This window comes from Pinus tabuliformis, chromosome 2_2 (genome assembly GCF_031772625.1).
Source record: "Pinus tabuliformis cultivar Carrire ecotype Pingquan chromosome 2_2, CPIR1, whole genome shotgun sequence".
In the NCBI taxonomy this organism is placed as follows: Eukaryota; Viridiplantae; Streptophyta; class Pinopsida; order Pinales; family Pinaceae; genus Pinus; species Pinus tabuliformis.
This window is the reverse complement of record NC_142300.1, coordinates 420,361,168-420,376,161: the sequence shown is the minus strand read 5'-3', so window position 1 is coordinate 420,376,161 and position 14,994 is coordinate 420,361,168. Positions and strand designations below refer to the sequence as shown.

Sequence of the window (14,994 nt, the reverse complement as noted above, 5' to 3'; positions counted from 1 at the left end):
CTGTGCCCCGTATGCATCCTACCCATTGAGTTCAGGGCTCATGGGAAGTACCTCTCATTTGGCCAATGAGGTGTGGAAAAGCTAGAGACTATTAGCAAAGACTGATGGACGCATCAGAGATTGCCGTACTCTCTATCTAGGATGGCATGGTCCAACCACTTGATCTGGGATCAAGATTTGTGAGGTCTGGGACCTCTGGACTGATTATGTCAGTCGGGGAATGATGTCTTTGTGACTGACCCACTTCTGTTCTGAAATAAAGAAGCCAGAAAAGCAAGTTTCGGCGGGATGACTCACGATGTTAATTTTACTAATAGATGGAGTTCTCCCTAGTTGAGAGGGAGTGTTAAATTTGGACAACTAGGTCCAAACTCCATGTTCTGATGCTCAGATTAAGAGGCTAATATTTTTGTTGGATTCCTCTTTCTGAGAGGTGTAAAATCCATATAAAAATAGTCTTAATCCGATGAGCAGAACTTATATTTTGAATTTATTATTCTTAATAAATTATATGTGCAAAGGTCAGCCAGTTTTGTAATGTAGGCTCACATGCCCAACAGATGTGTCACACACCCTCATTGATGGATATATATATACAGGAAAAGTTGGAGAGAATTTGATCACAAAAACAACTCACATCTTCCTCTCTCATCCTAAAAGTACGAGCTACCTGGAGGACGAATTTCAGCCACACGTGGGAAGGACGAAGAGGATTTTTCTGCTGCTAGGGTTTCTGCTGCTAGGGTTTCGCAGAAGTTTGACCAGCGTTGACTTTGGTCAACGCTTGGTCCAAACAAGCTGAAAACTTGTGGGAGGTTCGATTTTTGAAGGCCATACTACCTGGCACAAAAATCGAGGTCAAAGGGTTGACCGTTTCGCTGCTGCGTTGACTTTTAGCTTGCTGCCCCTGCGTTGACTTTTCAGGACAACGTTGACTTTTGTAGAACTGACTTGGGTTGACTCATCTACTGGTTGGAGGGTTGTTGTGACACATGCTGGGCTGGCTGACCAAAGGAGACTTTGCTGGTTGAAGCATCCTGTTGACCGCCGAAACAAACACATACATTTTTCTTGTTTCTGATTTGTCTTCTGTAAGCTCTGCTTATATGTTCTATCTGCATTTTGCTTATCTACTTGTATGATTGCTGTGAGAAAAGTGAAATTGCTCTTAGCATAGAACATCTACAAAACTTTACATGAAGAGTTGGAAAAGGATAGAAAAGCTTCAAGTAAGTTAGAGGTCCCAGGTTTTGATAGAGGTCCTGTTAAATCTAAGGGGAAGGAAATTAAAGAAGAAAAGCCATATTCAGTTAAAGAATTAACTCGAGAAATCAGGGAAATGAAGGTAGAACATGCCATACAAATGAGTGATATATAGGCTAGAATGATTCAAATGCAAAATATGCAGCCTAGAAGTAACAATCTATGGCCAAAAAGAAATCCTCCTGCTATGCAAAGGTCCCCTGATCCTCAAATTAATATGTTCAGAAGGGAGTTCCCTTTGCCTTTAAAGGATTAGATAGAAGTTATGAAAAATAGTCATAGTGTTGAAACTCTTAATTTGAGCAATGTCGAAAGTGAGAATGAGGATTGGCTTGAAGAACAATCTACACAAGACATCGAAGAAGAAATTCCTGATTTCCTAAAGATTAGTCCAGATTTTAATTTAGGGGAATGGATCGGCCATGTAAGAATAGACGTGAATATTAAGGAAATAATCATGAGTGCGGCTCAAGGGAGTGAAGTCAGAGAAACTACCAAGCCCCATCAAGAAAATTGGCTTAAAATAGAATGTTCACCATGTAATAATCTTGATAAATCTAGAAAGGTCCGAGAAAGGGTCTCTCCACCCAATGATCCTTTGAGAGAACCTGTTGTAACGCAATCCAGCATGGGGAATTATGTCGCCTTTTCTGATCCCATGGTCTTGCCTGATAGCGAAGAAGAATCTCAGGAGCAAATATGGCACATGAGTTTTGATGGTGCTCACTCCAAATCAGGAAGAGGAGCTGGGATTGTTTTGATTTCACCTTCAGGGCACATTTGTAAGTTTGCTTTCCGATTAGAGTTCAAGGCAACTAACAATGTGGCTAAGTATGAAGCTTTGTTAATGGCCTTAGAAATAGCCGGAGATCTTAAAATAAGGTCATTAAGTGTAAAAGGAGATTCTGATATGGTCGTCAAACAGGTTAAGGGTATTTTTTTATGTAATAGTGATAGACTTAAGAAGTACAGAAATGTCGTATGGGATGTTATTGAATTGTTTGAGTATTTGGTCTGCAAATCATCCCTAGAGAAGAAAATGGCCAAGCTGATGAGTTGGCCATAGCCACTTCCACCTTCCAAATTCCTGATAGTCTAATAAAGGATAAGGTCGCGATTGAAGTTGTTTTCAGACCCTCAATCTCAGATAATGTTGAGCATTGGCAAGTGTTTGATGATGAAAAACAAAGCATTCGCTTTCTTAATAATTTGGATGAGTTTGAAGTTTTTCAAGCTTGTTCCAAAGAAGAAGGATCTAATGCCAAAGGTAAAGATATGGTAAACCCCACTTTCAGGAAAATGGTGGCCATGGAACAACTCTTTAATAGGAATGATGCCACCAAAAGGGTTGATGATAAGAAAATGGATCCAGGTGAATTCATTGAAGTTAACATTGGTTTTCCCAAGAATCTGAAAGTGGTTAAAATAGGTAAAGGTGTTTCTGAAGAAGAGAAGGAAAATTTGATTGATCTACTTATTGAATACTGCAATGCCTTAGCCTTTTCATATGATGAGCTCAAAGATTACAAAAAAGATGTTATAGAACATACTATTCCTTTGAAAGATGAAGATGATAAACCATTGAGGCAGAAACTTAGGCAAATTAATCCTAAGTTAGCTCCTCTTATTCCGAAAGAATTACAAAAAATGCTCGCTGCAGGTATCATCAGACAAACTCGACATTCTTCTTGGTGCTCCAATTTGGTGATTGTTAGAAAAAAGAACGGTACTATAAGATTGTGTGTGGATTTTCAAAATCTTAACTTGGCTTGCAAAAAAGATAATTATCCTTTGGTTAATATGGAAAACATGCTTCAAAGGATAACAGAATCTGGTATAATGTCATTTTTAGATGGATTTTCTGGTTACAATCAAGTTTGAGTTAAGGAGGAAGATTGGCATAAGACTACCTACACCACCCCTTGGGGTACTTTCGAATATCTCAGAATGCCTTTTGGGTTCACAAATGCAAGGGCTACTTTTCAGAGAGCTATGGATTATGCTTTTAATGAATTTATTGGCAAAATCATCGAAATTTACCCAAGATGTCTCACCGTTCTTTCAAAAGATAGTAAGGCTCATATAAACCATATTAAGCAGGTTTTTGATAGGTGTCGGGAATTTGGCATATCTTTAAATCCCGCCAAACCTGTGTTTGGGGTTATCGAAGGAAAATTACTAGGACACATCATTTCTAAAGATGGTATCAGGATTGACCCTGAAAGAGTTGAAGTTATTCGACAAATCCCTTTGCCACATAAGCTTAAGTTCCTCGAGTCTTTCCTAGGAAAAACAAATTTTCTAAGAAGATTCATTCCAAACTATGCGGAAATTGCTATATCCAGTGTTTGCTAAAGAAGGATGTCATTTGCTAATTTTTCAACATCTGTAGGTTTGGACCTACACTTTGTTTCAGCCAAGCTTCATCTTGGTCATGGATAGATCACCCATATTTGGGTCTATAAGCAAATGACAACTACCTCATGAAGACTCGCTCTCAGTGTCTCACAATGGCTCTGGTGGGTTCCATAACCAAGCCACTACCTATTAGTTGTCATCTCATTCTTCAACAGGAATGTAGTTAAAGATCTAATTTTCCTCCCACTACTTGGGAACTTATGGTTTCATGTTCTATTCCACTCCTCGATGTGGGTTATTTTCACCTTTCACTCATGGTACTACTTTGTTATCAATGACCCAAGAGTATTTAGCCTTGCAAGGCCCCATGAACTCTTGTGGAGCTGTGTTAATTGCCCTCATCATATATTATCAATAAGGATACAAAACCACATTAAAAAGGATACCACAAGCATGGATGGACGTTTTCATTCTTGTTCCAAATTCTTCTCTCCCTTGAACATTCACCATTATAGTTATCCTACATTATTGAATTGCAAAAAAGCTCCTTTTTATTTTTTTATGTTGCTTTTTGTTATTACGTTGCTTTCCTCTTCCTTGCTTCATGCACAATAGTTGGATCATTGTTAGGAACCTGATGAGTAGCATTACCAAATTCTTCATGTCTTCTTTTCATCTTATTAACCTCGTTATATTGTTTCTCGTACTTCCTCCTCTCCTTTGTGTCAGTTATTTTTTTGAAACCTTCAACACCCTTTCACAATTCCTACAAAAGGTTGTCGGGAATCATGATTGTCGTTAGACCAAAACTCGCAGGAGTTAGTCAACCGTCGCATCGCCATAGATAAGGATCCACAAGAGGCAATTAGTCCATGTTGTGAAACACACAGGGAACGCTGGTTTGTCCAATGTCCAACAATCTCCCCCTCGGTGCAAGTCGGGTGTGTATTGAACGCATGATCTATGCTCTAATACCATTTTTGAGAATCATGTTTGTTGTTAGACCAAAACCCGCAAGTGTTGGTCAATGATGGCATCGCCAGAGATAAGGATCTACGAGAGGCGGTTAGTCCATGTCGTGAAACACACGGGGAGCACTGGTTTATCCAATGTCCAACAAAGGTGTGCCATCACTCTTAGTTAAGATCCCTTATAAGGTTGATGACAAAGATTGCACTCCCAATATTATAAATCACCATCGGGGATTTGTGCGACCTTCTTAACATTATAGAACTTAATCCTCTTGTTGGATTTAGGAGTTGGAGGAAGAGTAGTGGCTTGGTTGAAAGACATTGTTGGTGCAAAAAATAAAAACAAATGTACAATGAATAATATGCATAATGGAAGCACAAACACTAAGAAAGCACTCAAACCAAGAAAGCTTGTTGCTCACCTAAACACAAAAGAAATGGTTGTTTAGGCTGCCCAAAACACCACAAAATACTTCTTGTAGCCACCCAAAGGACAAAATTTCTTGTTGTTCACTTGAATACAATAAATGATGGTTGTAGCTGCACAAAACACCACACAACGTTTTTTTGTAGATGACTAAAACACTGAAATTCTCCTTGTTGGAATCAACCTTGCTCAAGCTGCCTAAACAACTAAAGATCCTCTTGCTGAAATTCCTTTGCTGAAACCATGTGAGGAAAATGAGAGGGAAATCCTATCTAACAAAAAACTATTTTGTTAAAGACTTCTAGAAGTGTCTCTAATGCTTAATTAACCTCAAATTAGGGTTTAGAGTCACCAAGGTAGGTCCATGCAATCAAACTTGACCAAAATCACCCAAATCAATGAAGAAGCATGCCATATGAATTGTGATGTGGCCTTGAAATGCTATTTTTTTTGCAATACGCATTCCTTTCTCTTAATATGTGTTTCAGGCCATGCAATACATGTTTCATCGAGTTTTAGTACATGCTACAGAATCACAAACTCTTTGACGACATTTCCTACAACTTAGCTACAGACGCTATGGCCTATATGGTTGCTACAAGGTATTCTACTTCCTCTGTTCTGCTCACAATAACCCACTCCTTTACTCCACTTAACTATGAAATAGTAAATCAATACAACAAGAATAGAAACCCTAGCAACCCATTGATTACCATGTCCCAACAGCCAGTTAGGTTTAGACTTAGGGTTTTTGCATGCATCAACAACTAATCACAATTAGAGCTTTGCACTCTATAGAGTCTTCTTGAGAATCAACAAATGACAAGCTCCACATGCCTGAGTAATGGAGGTTGACAAGGAAGGCTCCCATAAACCATGAGTCCTCAAGTAAGCTCACCTAAGGTCCTCCAATCCTATACAGGACGAGAGGAAGCTGAAGTGAACTATAAAGGACCAGCGATGTTCTGACCAAAACATCAAGATACAGACAATGAGAACAAGATACAGGTCTAGGATACCTAATAACAAAACCTCACATGGTTGTTACAGTGCTTTGACTTGTAACCTTGGACTTACAATGGTGGTGATATATACTGAAAAATTTTGTATGTACCCATGCTGACATGCAGGGTAACAGGAGTCTCAGGAACGTATTTAAGCAGGTTTACACATACAGAACCGTGTTCCTAAACCATTAGAAAATTCATAATAAGCTTCATGATGGGAGCATATCATTTACAAGACTTGAAAGTTTCTTTGAGGTTGGAAACCAATGATTGCTTGAAGCCATAGTGCCAAAAATTGGCAGTCTAAACAACTCACCTATGCAAGGATTTGGAAGATGCCTCTTGTAACCTTGAATAACAAATTTCTATGTGGGATGTTAAACATTAACTTCGTAGTTCAATGGAGGCACAGATCAGGGTGCAGATTAATTGGGCGAAGTATGGTTATGACATTATGAAGATGTACCTTAATTATCTGAAAATAAAACAGCGTTCTGAGAAATTAATATACTCAAAGACCCCACTGGTAAATATCATCAATGATCATGATGAAACAAAAGATTTCTTTTATATGCATTTTCAAATTCTAACAGTCACACTGTCCCTAACAAAATTCAGAATATGAGTCATACTTTTTGTCTTGACTCTTGGACAAAGGAGAGTTATACAATATGGATAAGAGTAAATCATTGGACTAGGTTGATTGAAGGAAATATGAAAAGAATGGCAAATTCTTTTTGCGCTTCAGTCATAGGCCCAACCAAGTTTCTCATCAGGCTTGCCAGTCAAAACTTCTGCAAGTGAGTCCACCAGTTCAATTCATTTTCTGTGCGGACACAAATTTGGCTCACAATCCAGGGCAAATTTGGCAAGTTTCGTAATCATCATAGAAAAAGTAGCTTACTTGAATCTAGTCTGTTTTGCTGAGCTAAATAACTAATTCAATGCAACCAAGTGATGTGAAGAAGTTAAGAACTGATCTGGAGAGACAAGATGGGGCCTAATAGTAAGCCTATTAATCACTATTATATGCAATCCATCTTAAAGGATCGGGCCCAAAGTAAATGTCATAGAAAAGTTCAATAAAAAGGAGAAAGCTTACTGACCCGAAAACTAGATAGATGGCTTCCCAGAATTCAGCTCATTTGAATTAGCTTGTGTGTGGTGTGTTTTTAAATTAGGGGATGCGTAGATGGTTGGTTTTCAAAATTCTTCCAAGGACTGGCCAACAAACAGGCTTACATTAAATGGTGTCAAATGAGCTGCATTTTTTGGAGATGCAGATTTGCAAGGGGCAATTGTGGAACAAGACTAAGGTAACCTGTTACTGACATGTGCACTGGAGAACAGCCCTTTCTTGGGAACTTTCATTCCACAAGAAGGTGAACTGGACCTTCTCATTTGTTCTTTTACTACAGTAGTATACTTTCTAAAGTCAGAAAAATGTAGGATCTTTGATGGTGTTAAGCAAGATTTTTGTCATACAGATTTCCATCATTTTATAAATGGCAGAGCAAGAATGGAATACATTAGTTCTGATCTCCTCAGAAAATATCTTGCACTAGATGATCAAAGGTTAATCAAAGATGATTTCCCTACTTTCCAAGGTACGGAGAAAAAGCAAATTTCTGCCATGCACCTCATTCTGTACTTTTATTGAATGTTTTTTCCAAAAGACGGGAGAAAAGAAACATGCAATACTTATCAAGAATTGTCAGCATTGTCCTTGATTATTGCAAGTAGTTATGTTCTATAGAATTGCATGCAGTTAAGTTGTTAACAGTTAGGGCTAATTACTAGGAACATCTTCCTAAATGGTGTGGGAAAGGAATCATGTTGTCCACTCCAAAAATCACAAGTTCTAACTTTTTCCACATTAAAGCATCCTCATTTGCTGCAGCTCCACAAATCAGCATATTTAACATCAATCTAACTCAAGAACCTGTAAATAGGAAAATAGCTTCATATGGATGATTCCTGAGTCCTCATAATGTTTAAAGTTTAAACACATAGGTGTCTTTTGATCCTACTAAAGCTAAGGGCCATCCTCTAATCCAAAACTTTCTCAGCCCACACATGTTCAGATGAGAAAAAACACTAGATTTGTCCACCTTTTACCAACTTCATTGAAAGTCTAAAACAAAATCCTTCTAAATAATGCAGGAAAAACTTCAAATTTTAACAAATATCATACTGAAGCCATGGTAGCCTGAAATAACCTTCAATAACCTCCATTTTGAACCAGGCCATCTAGCAGGATCTGCATCACCTATCGCAGTTATCATGCCAGTGTACCTGTAAATTCAGATGTTACCTTCATCAGCATTGTTTCTAGATCATTTCAAATTGCATTATCAAATGTCTCTTTGTCTATAAGAATATTCAATTATTCTATGCCAGGTGGAAGCCTATCCAACCTTCTCTCAGCGGTATCCTCTGTTTCAAATCTCATTTTGAAGCGCATTCCAATAGACAATGGTTGCTTGCAACTTTTCACATATTTCTGATAAGGTATAATGAACTCTGCTGGACTTGTCCTGAAAACACAGAAGGGAGCAGGAGTTAGGAGAAAAAGAAAAGGCACAAGATCCCCAAATGCTCATCAATGCTTGCTCTGTGCTTCCCCATTAGGATTTGAATATTTCAGCCAAAAACAAACAATCATTCGAATAACCAGAAGAAAGATTTAAATAGAAACCGGAATTTAAAATGCATGAATTAATTTGCATATTTAAATGATATAAAACCGGAAGCAAACAAGCTTCTTAACATGAGACATTCTTGACTTCTAATCCCCCTAAGCATTAAAACAGTCCTTTCCCTTTCATTTATGGCTCAAAATTCTGTTGTATTAACCTTTTTAGCTGTCCTTTTGCATCATTACTATCCAGGCTTCCAATAACTCCTTTGGGGTTTGAAGAACCTGGAGAATATCCAAGTCCAAATTAAATCTCTGAAGCACTTTTTTCCACGACTGAATAGCAAAAGTTACAAAGAAGAAATAGACGAGGAATAGATTCAACTTCCCTTCTACAATGTGTGCAACCTTACAAGCCCTGAATACCTTTATTGAAAAGGTTTTCTATTGTGAGGTCTTCCTTTTATCAGTATCCACATAAATAATTAACCTTTTGGATGTTTGATTGATACGAGCACACAGTGAAGTAAATGGCAAGGGATAGAGAGTATTTTCAACTGTACATACAGTCTACACAATATTGGTATTACACATGTGTCCATATTTAAAGTAAGATGGTGCCATAGTTGGACACAGAGGATAAAGATTATCCAGGAGATAAAAATAATCTTGAAGATAAAGCCCGCCTTCAGGTTTCAAATCCTAGAATAGACATGGTTTCCCAACATAACATCGCTGATGTGGGAATGCCATAATTCTATATGGTCTAAAACTACAATAGCCCATGAGCACATTTTACATAACAAGTGTGAAATAAGCTTATGAAAGACCATAATGAATGTCTACAACACACAATCTTCTTGCTTAGAGGAAAATGTTGCCTATTTTTGTTGCTCAGTCAGTAAACTCCTTTTCTAACCAAGTATATAATAATTTGGTAGATTTTATATTTCTTGTCTTTGGATGGAGCAATGCATCTTCTGATCGTGTAGTCAGAGTACTTTAAGAGAGTGGAGTGCTTCAAACAGGGGCAAAACTCTCTATCATGCAGAGGAGGTTTGAAATACAAATTCTTGGCAGTCCTCCTTGCTTAAGAAAAGAATCTAAAGATGTCTATTTTTGTAATATTCCACTCTAGAGACGCCCATTTGGATATTTTGACTATGATGTAAGTGGGTGTTCCATGATACCTAGTCATGTGAATCTTGTAACAGTATCTTACGATGTCGTAAATAGTTGTGCATATTACAATATGTGTGGATTGTATAATGTTATTTTAGAAGGAGCTCAAGGTCAAGACCTCATTAATGGATATGTTCACTAATTAGTAGTGTTTTTGTATAGCTTCCTAAGCTGATGGGATCTAGAATGCAAGTACATAATATGATGTAAAAGAGATATAATCAAAAGGGTAAAACGAAGCTAGGAAGAATAGCACATGGGCATTTTCCCTAAGGGGCATGTTGCCCCAAAATCTAGCAAGTCTTGTGAGAGGGCTTACAAGACAAGAGCCAAACCAAGGGACAACACTATGTGGTGGAGACCCACTATAACCATAGCTAAACACCTCCTACTATTTAGTGGACTTTCACCACAAGGAAGGTATCCCTATATAGGTCACCTAATAGGTATTCGAAGTTTAAGGCTAAGAGGTGACTAGGATAAGCTTAGGAATGGCAGTCAACTTAAGGACAAGGCTCAATCCAGCAAAAAGAAGGCAAAGTGTGCCCTCCAAAAGGCCTATCTAGGGCGCGTATGACCTAGGATTTAAAGAATAGGCAAGGGTAAAGGCTTACCAAGTTGCATAAGGCCAAGAAAAGGCTTGTTAAAGATATATACAATCAACAATTGGAGCAACAAGCTTTCAAAAAGCCCTAAGTTGAAGCCTCATGTTAGCTTAGGGTTTACCCTAGCGCAAAATTACCTAGGCCTTGTGACATCAACCCTAAAGAGGAAGAATTTACTGTGGAAAACGACAGATTTTGATGCAATGAGGCTCAAACCACGTGTATGACCCTTCCTTGAGCAAATGTACTCCTAGTTGTATTTGGCCCTAGCCCTAGCCTAACAACATGCCTTGAAGGGCCGAAAATGTGAGGGAGAAAGAGAAAAAGGTTAAAAGATGTTTTTCTATGGTGTGATTAGCTATGTGGATGGTCAGTGCTTGATACTTGGGTAATGGAGTCAAAGGGAGACCTACTAATGGAAATATTAAACATTGGCATGGAGTAAGGGAAAGAAAAACCCTAGTTTTCAAAACCCTAGCTATCACTTTATGAGGGGATAAAGTCATGAAGAGAGCTTAACATGAAGATTTATTCAAGAGATTGTCATACATTGCTTAGGATAATGCATACAATATTTTTCCAAGAATTCATAGAAAAATATTAAATAAGACTAGCACATAGAAACCCTAACAACAACCATTCCATGCAATAACCACAAAATGATAAATCAACATATAGAATACTTACAAGAAATACAAGAACAAATCCTTTTTTATCCCAAAATGATATCTCCACAACAAGAGAGTCTCCAAAAGCAAAATCTTCACAATAGATCACATCTCCACAAGTATACAAGACACATTCAACTAGGCTGAAATCCTCTAAGGAGATTGAATTCTCCACAAGTGATGATGAGAAATAAAAATGAAGTGACCTCTATTTATATGAGGTCTACCTAAATAGTGTTAACTAATGAAGCCCCTAAAACAATAATCCTTGGGTTACAAGCCAACCCACTAGCTCAATGTTAAAACAAGCCATGAATGCCCACACTTGTGAGCCATAGCCTCAAAAATGCTAACATTGTGCCTTTATAAAGCTCCAAATGCCATGCCAAGGTGTGATGAAGGTTGAAACAATTTTGAGTGCTAGGATCATCCAAAATTTGAGGAACATCCCTGAAATCCACCTCAATTCCTCCTTTGGGTTCCCAAATCCAACTAGGGTGTCTCCATGGGTCTCCAACAATCAAAATATGCCCTACTCTCTCTAGCATTAGGGCTCCATCGGGTTCAACAAGCCCTCCCTAATCTCTCATGGAAGACCATCCTCATATGGGCTCTGAATCATGGCTTTCCCATCAAGTAGTGTCAAGGCCAGGCTGAGGACATATTGGGTCCAGTAGTACCATCATCAAGAATCCTTTATGCTAGGTCAAAGTAGACCAATATCCTTGGTCTTGAGGGTGCTTTAGGGCATGTAATGTTTGCTCAAGTCGTCATGAAGCCCAATGCTCCCAATGATGCATCTATTGAGTCATCTATCTCTCTAAATAGGCCTAGGTACCTATGGAGTGGGCACCCTCAAGGCCTGGGTTGTTGTCGACCACCTGACGAAACCAACATGAACTCAAGTGAAAGCAACCACCCAACAAAGACGAAGATCATATGAGCATCTAAGTGGACCAAACTTGGATGTTAAGGGTATATTAATACTTCAAACAAGGATCGTCTTCTGATATCTAACTAGACCAAGTCCCGTAAAGGTGTTCCCTACCTTGATAGAGGTGGCTAATGGTCAACCCTATTAGGTGCTTCCAACCCTCAAGGGGAAGTGGCATTTCTAAGGTTAACCCCTCAATCAATAGGTGTTAGATTTGGCAACTAGGGCCAAACTCCACCTTGGACAGCTCATATGATGAAGCTGATATTTTTATTGGATTCCTCTTTCCGAGAGGTGTAGGATTGATCTAAAGATCATCTCATTCTGACATGTACAAATGGAATTATGAATTTATTTCTTTTATGGGCAAATTGACAAGGTCGACCAGCAAACTAATGTAGGCTCAGAAGCCCAAAAGTCATGTCTTTTCATCCTTAACGTTGCATATAAATAGGAGTATCTACCTCATTTGGACACTCATCATCACTCACACGTCTCTCTCTCTCCTCATCTGGTTGGGTCATATGGATTTCTAGGCAGCTTCTTTCCTCCACACGTGTGAAAGGGTTGACTGTACTTTTCTATTTTTGCGTTGACCAAGGTACAGCAAGTTTGACCAACGTTGACCAAACAACAATTGACCTTGTTTGACTGTGTTTTTCTTGGGAGAAATTTTGTTTGGGCAGGCCGCATTTCTTGGCATAGATTTCAAGGTTTTCTAGGTTGTTTGACCAGCGTTAACCATAGGGACTTTGACCGCAGGTTTGACTCTGCGTTGACCGAGTTTGACCAACTTTTTCTGGACTATTTTGGGCTAATTCGAACTGTTCTTGGAGGCCAAATTGACTGGGTTTGACCAAGCTTCTTTGGAGGAGTAATTTTGATAAGTTGACCAGCGTTGACTTTCTAGTTAAGGCATCATGTTGACTGCAGATTTGACTGTGTTTGGGCAAGTGAACTTTGGATATTGTACTCTCTCTCTCTCTCTGCTGAACTTTTGAAGAATAATAAGAAGACTTGATCAAAAGGTTTCCCCACATTGGGGTTTTTCCCTAGCATCTGTCAAATATTGTGTCCTCTTGTCTTCTGCTTTTTATTTATGTTATATATGCATTTACTATCATGTTAATGTGATTGCTAATCTAGAAATTGATATTGGGATAATAAGAAAAAATGAATTAAATTGCTCTTCACCATAGAACATACCATTGTTATCTAAAATTAACAATAGGTGATGGTGAAAATGTATGGCAATGGAGGAAAAGGCTTCATGGCCATGTCCCATGGTCAAGGGGACCAACTGATAGGGAGTTCACATCCAAAGTGTATGAATGTGAGGAGGCGGCAATTGTGGAGGCATGAGTTACCCTGCTCAATCTGATTTTTCCACCCATCTAGTGCACCTTTTACTTCTTCTTTAATGCTTTGTATTACGGTGCATAGCTCAAGGGTTAGAGCTTGCTCTTTATGATGTAACATTTTATATTACCCCTTAAGATGAGACAGTTCATTGCTCATCAAGGTTGAGACATGCAAGGGTTCCTTTTGATGTAAAGGAGCATCATGTGCTCAAGAACCGAGTGATGGCTAATGAGAAGGGTAGAGCTCATGCTAGGCTTTTGCCCACATGCTAACTTATGTCCTGACCATCTTTTGCATTTTAATTTTCTTCTTTTTCTTTTGTTGTGGTCATGATATGCTTTTCCATTCTTTTAGTTGCATCAACCTCTAGGGCAATGTTTTTGGCCCTACTCAAGGAGTGTGGACATGGTGCCAAATCTCAATGAACCAATGAAAGGTTAGACCCGAAGAATGGAGATGAAATATGGGGCTTGTAATGTGTTATGGAAAGTGTCAAGTATGGTGTAGGGGATAATGAACACATTATCTCAATTTGGGTTTTCCAAGTGGTACCCCTCATATAACCCTAAGGCCTTAAGGGAGGTACCACTCAGTGTTATCAAAACCAAACTGAAACCAATGAAACTAGCCGGCCCGACTAGTTTGGGGACCAAACCAGTCTGGTTTGAGGTTCGAAATTGGAATCTCTGTCAATGGCTCCCTGTGGCCCCAAAATCCACCTAGGGTACCATAAAGGGGGTCTCCTAGGTCTCCACCTACGAAAAAGTGTCCATCTTTGCTCCAATGTTGAGGGTTTTTCAGGTGCTACTAACCCTCCCAAGTCTCTAAAGGTGAGACCATCCTCATTTGGGTCCTAAATCAGATGTCATCCCTCATATGATGCTAAGGCCAACCTAGGGTCATGTTGAGTCTGGGTGTATCATCCTGAAGAATCATCAAATGTAGTGCAAAGAGGCAAAACGTCCCGGGTGCAGGAACTACCTAGGGGTAGGTATGATGTGTTGTTGTTGCTTGAAGACCCAAGGCTCTCAACGTTTCACCTGTGCATGCTAATATACTTCTCAGGGGCTTGGGTGCCTATGGGTAACGTGCCCAGGTCGTGGGTTGCTAAACCACCTAACAATCACAACATAAAGTCTAGCGAAAGCAACAGGTCATCAGGGACAATAACCATTATTGCATCTAAGTGAACCAAGCTTGAATGTACCGGGCAATTTAACATTTGAAACAAGACTTCCCTTCCAAAATTAGGGCCTTGAACTCGCAATGGTGTTCCCCCGTAAGTAGGAGTGGCTAAAGGACACCCTAATAGATGTTTCCAACTCCCAAGGAGAAGTAACATTTCCTCAGTCCACCCATCAGTTGATAGGTCTTAGTGAATAATAATGATGGTACGGAGGGGAGAAAACTTCATGGCCAAGTGCCATGGTCAAAGGAATCGACATAATGGAAATCCACATCCTGAGTGTACAGATGTGAGGAGGGAGCAATCATGGATGCATGAGTTACCAACTCAGCCTTTATTTTTCCACCCCTCTTGTGCGTCTTTTACATTTTCTTGATTTTTCTTTATATTGTT

At 39.0% G+C, this 14,994-nt stretch overlaps 1 protein-coding gene across 2 annotated transcripts in view; it reads right to left on the bottom strand.

Moving 5' to 3' along the window:
• The window catches only part of LOC149193055 (auxin response factor 4-like), a 99,005-nt gene that overhangs the window by 57,090 nt on the left and 26,921 nt on the right, over positions 1-14,994 (bottom strand). For both annotated transcript variants that reach the window (XM_089404778.1, XM_089404779.1), the window contains exons 7-8: positions 8,444-8,563; positions 8,246-8,321 (exon numbers count right to left, since the gene is read on the bottom strand). In XM_089404778.1, the coding sequence (XP_089260904.1) occupies positions 8,246-8,321; positions 8,444-8,563 (196 nt within the window). The remainder of the gene's footprint in view (positions 1-8,245; positions 8,322-8,443; positions 8,564-14,994) is intronic.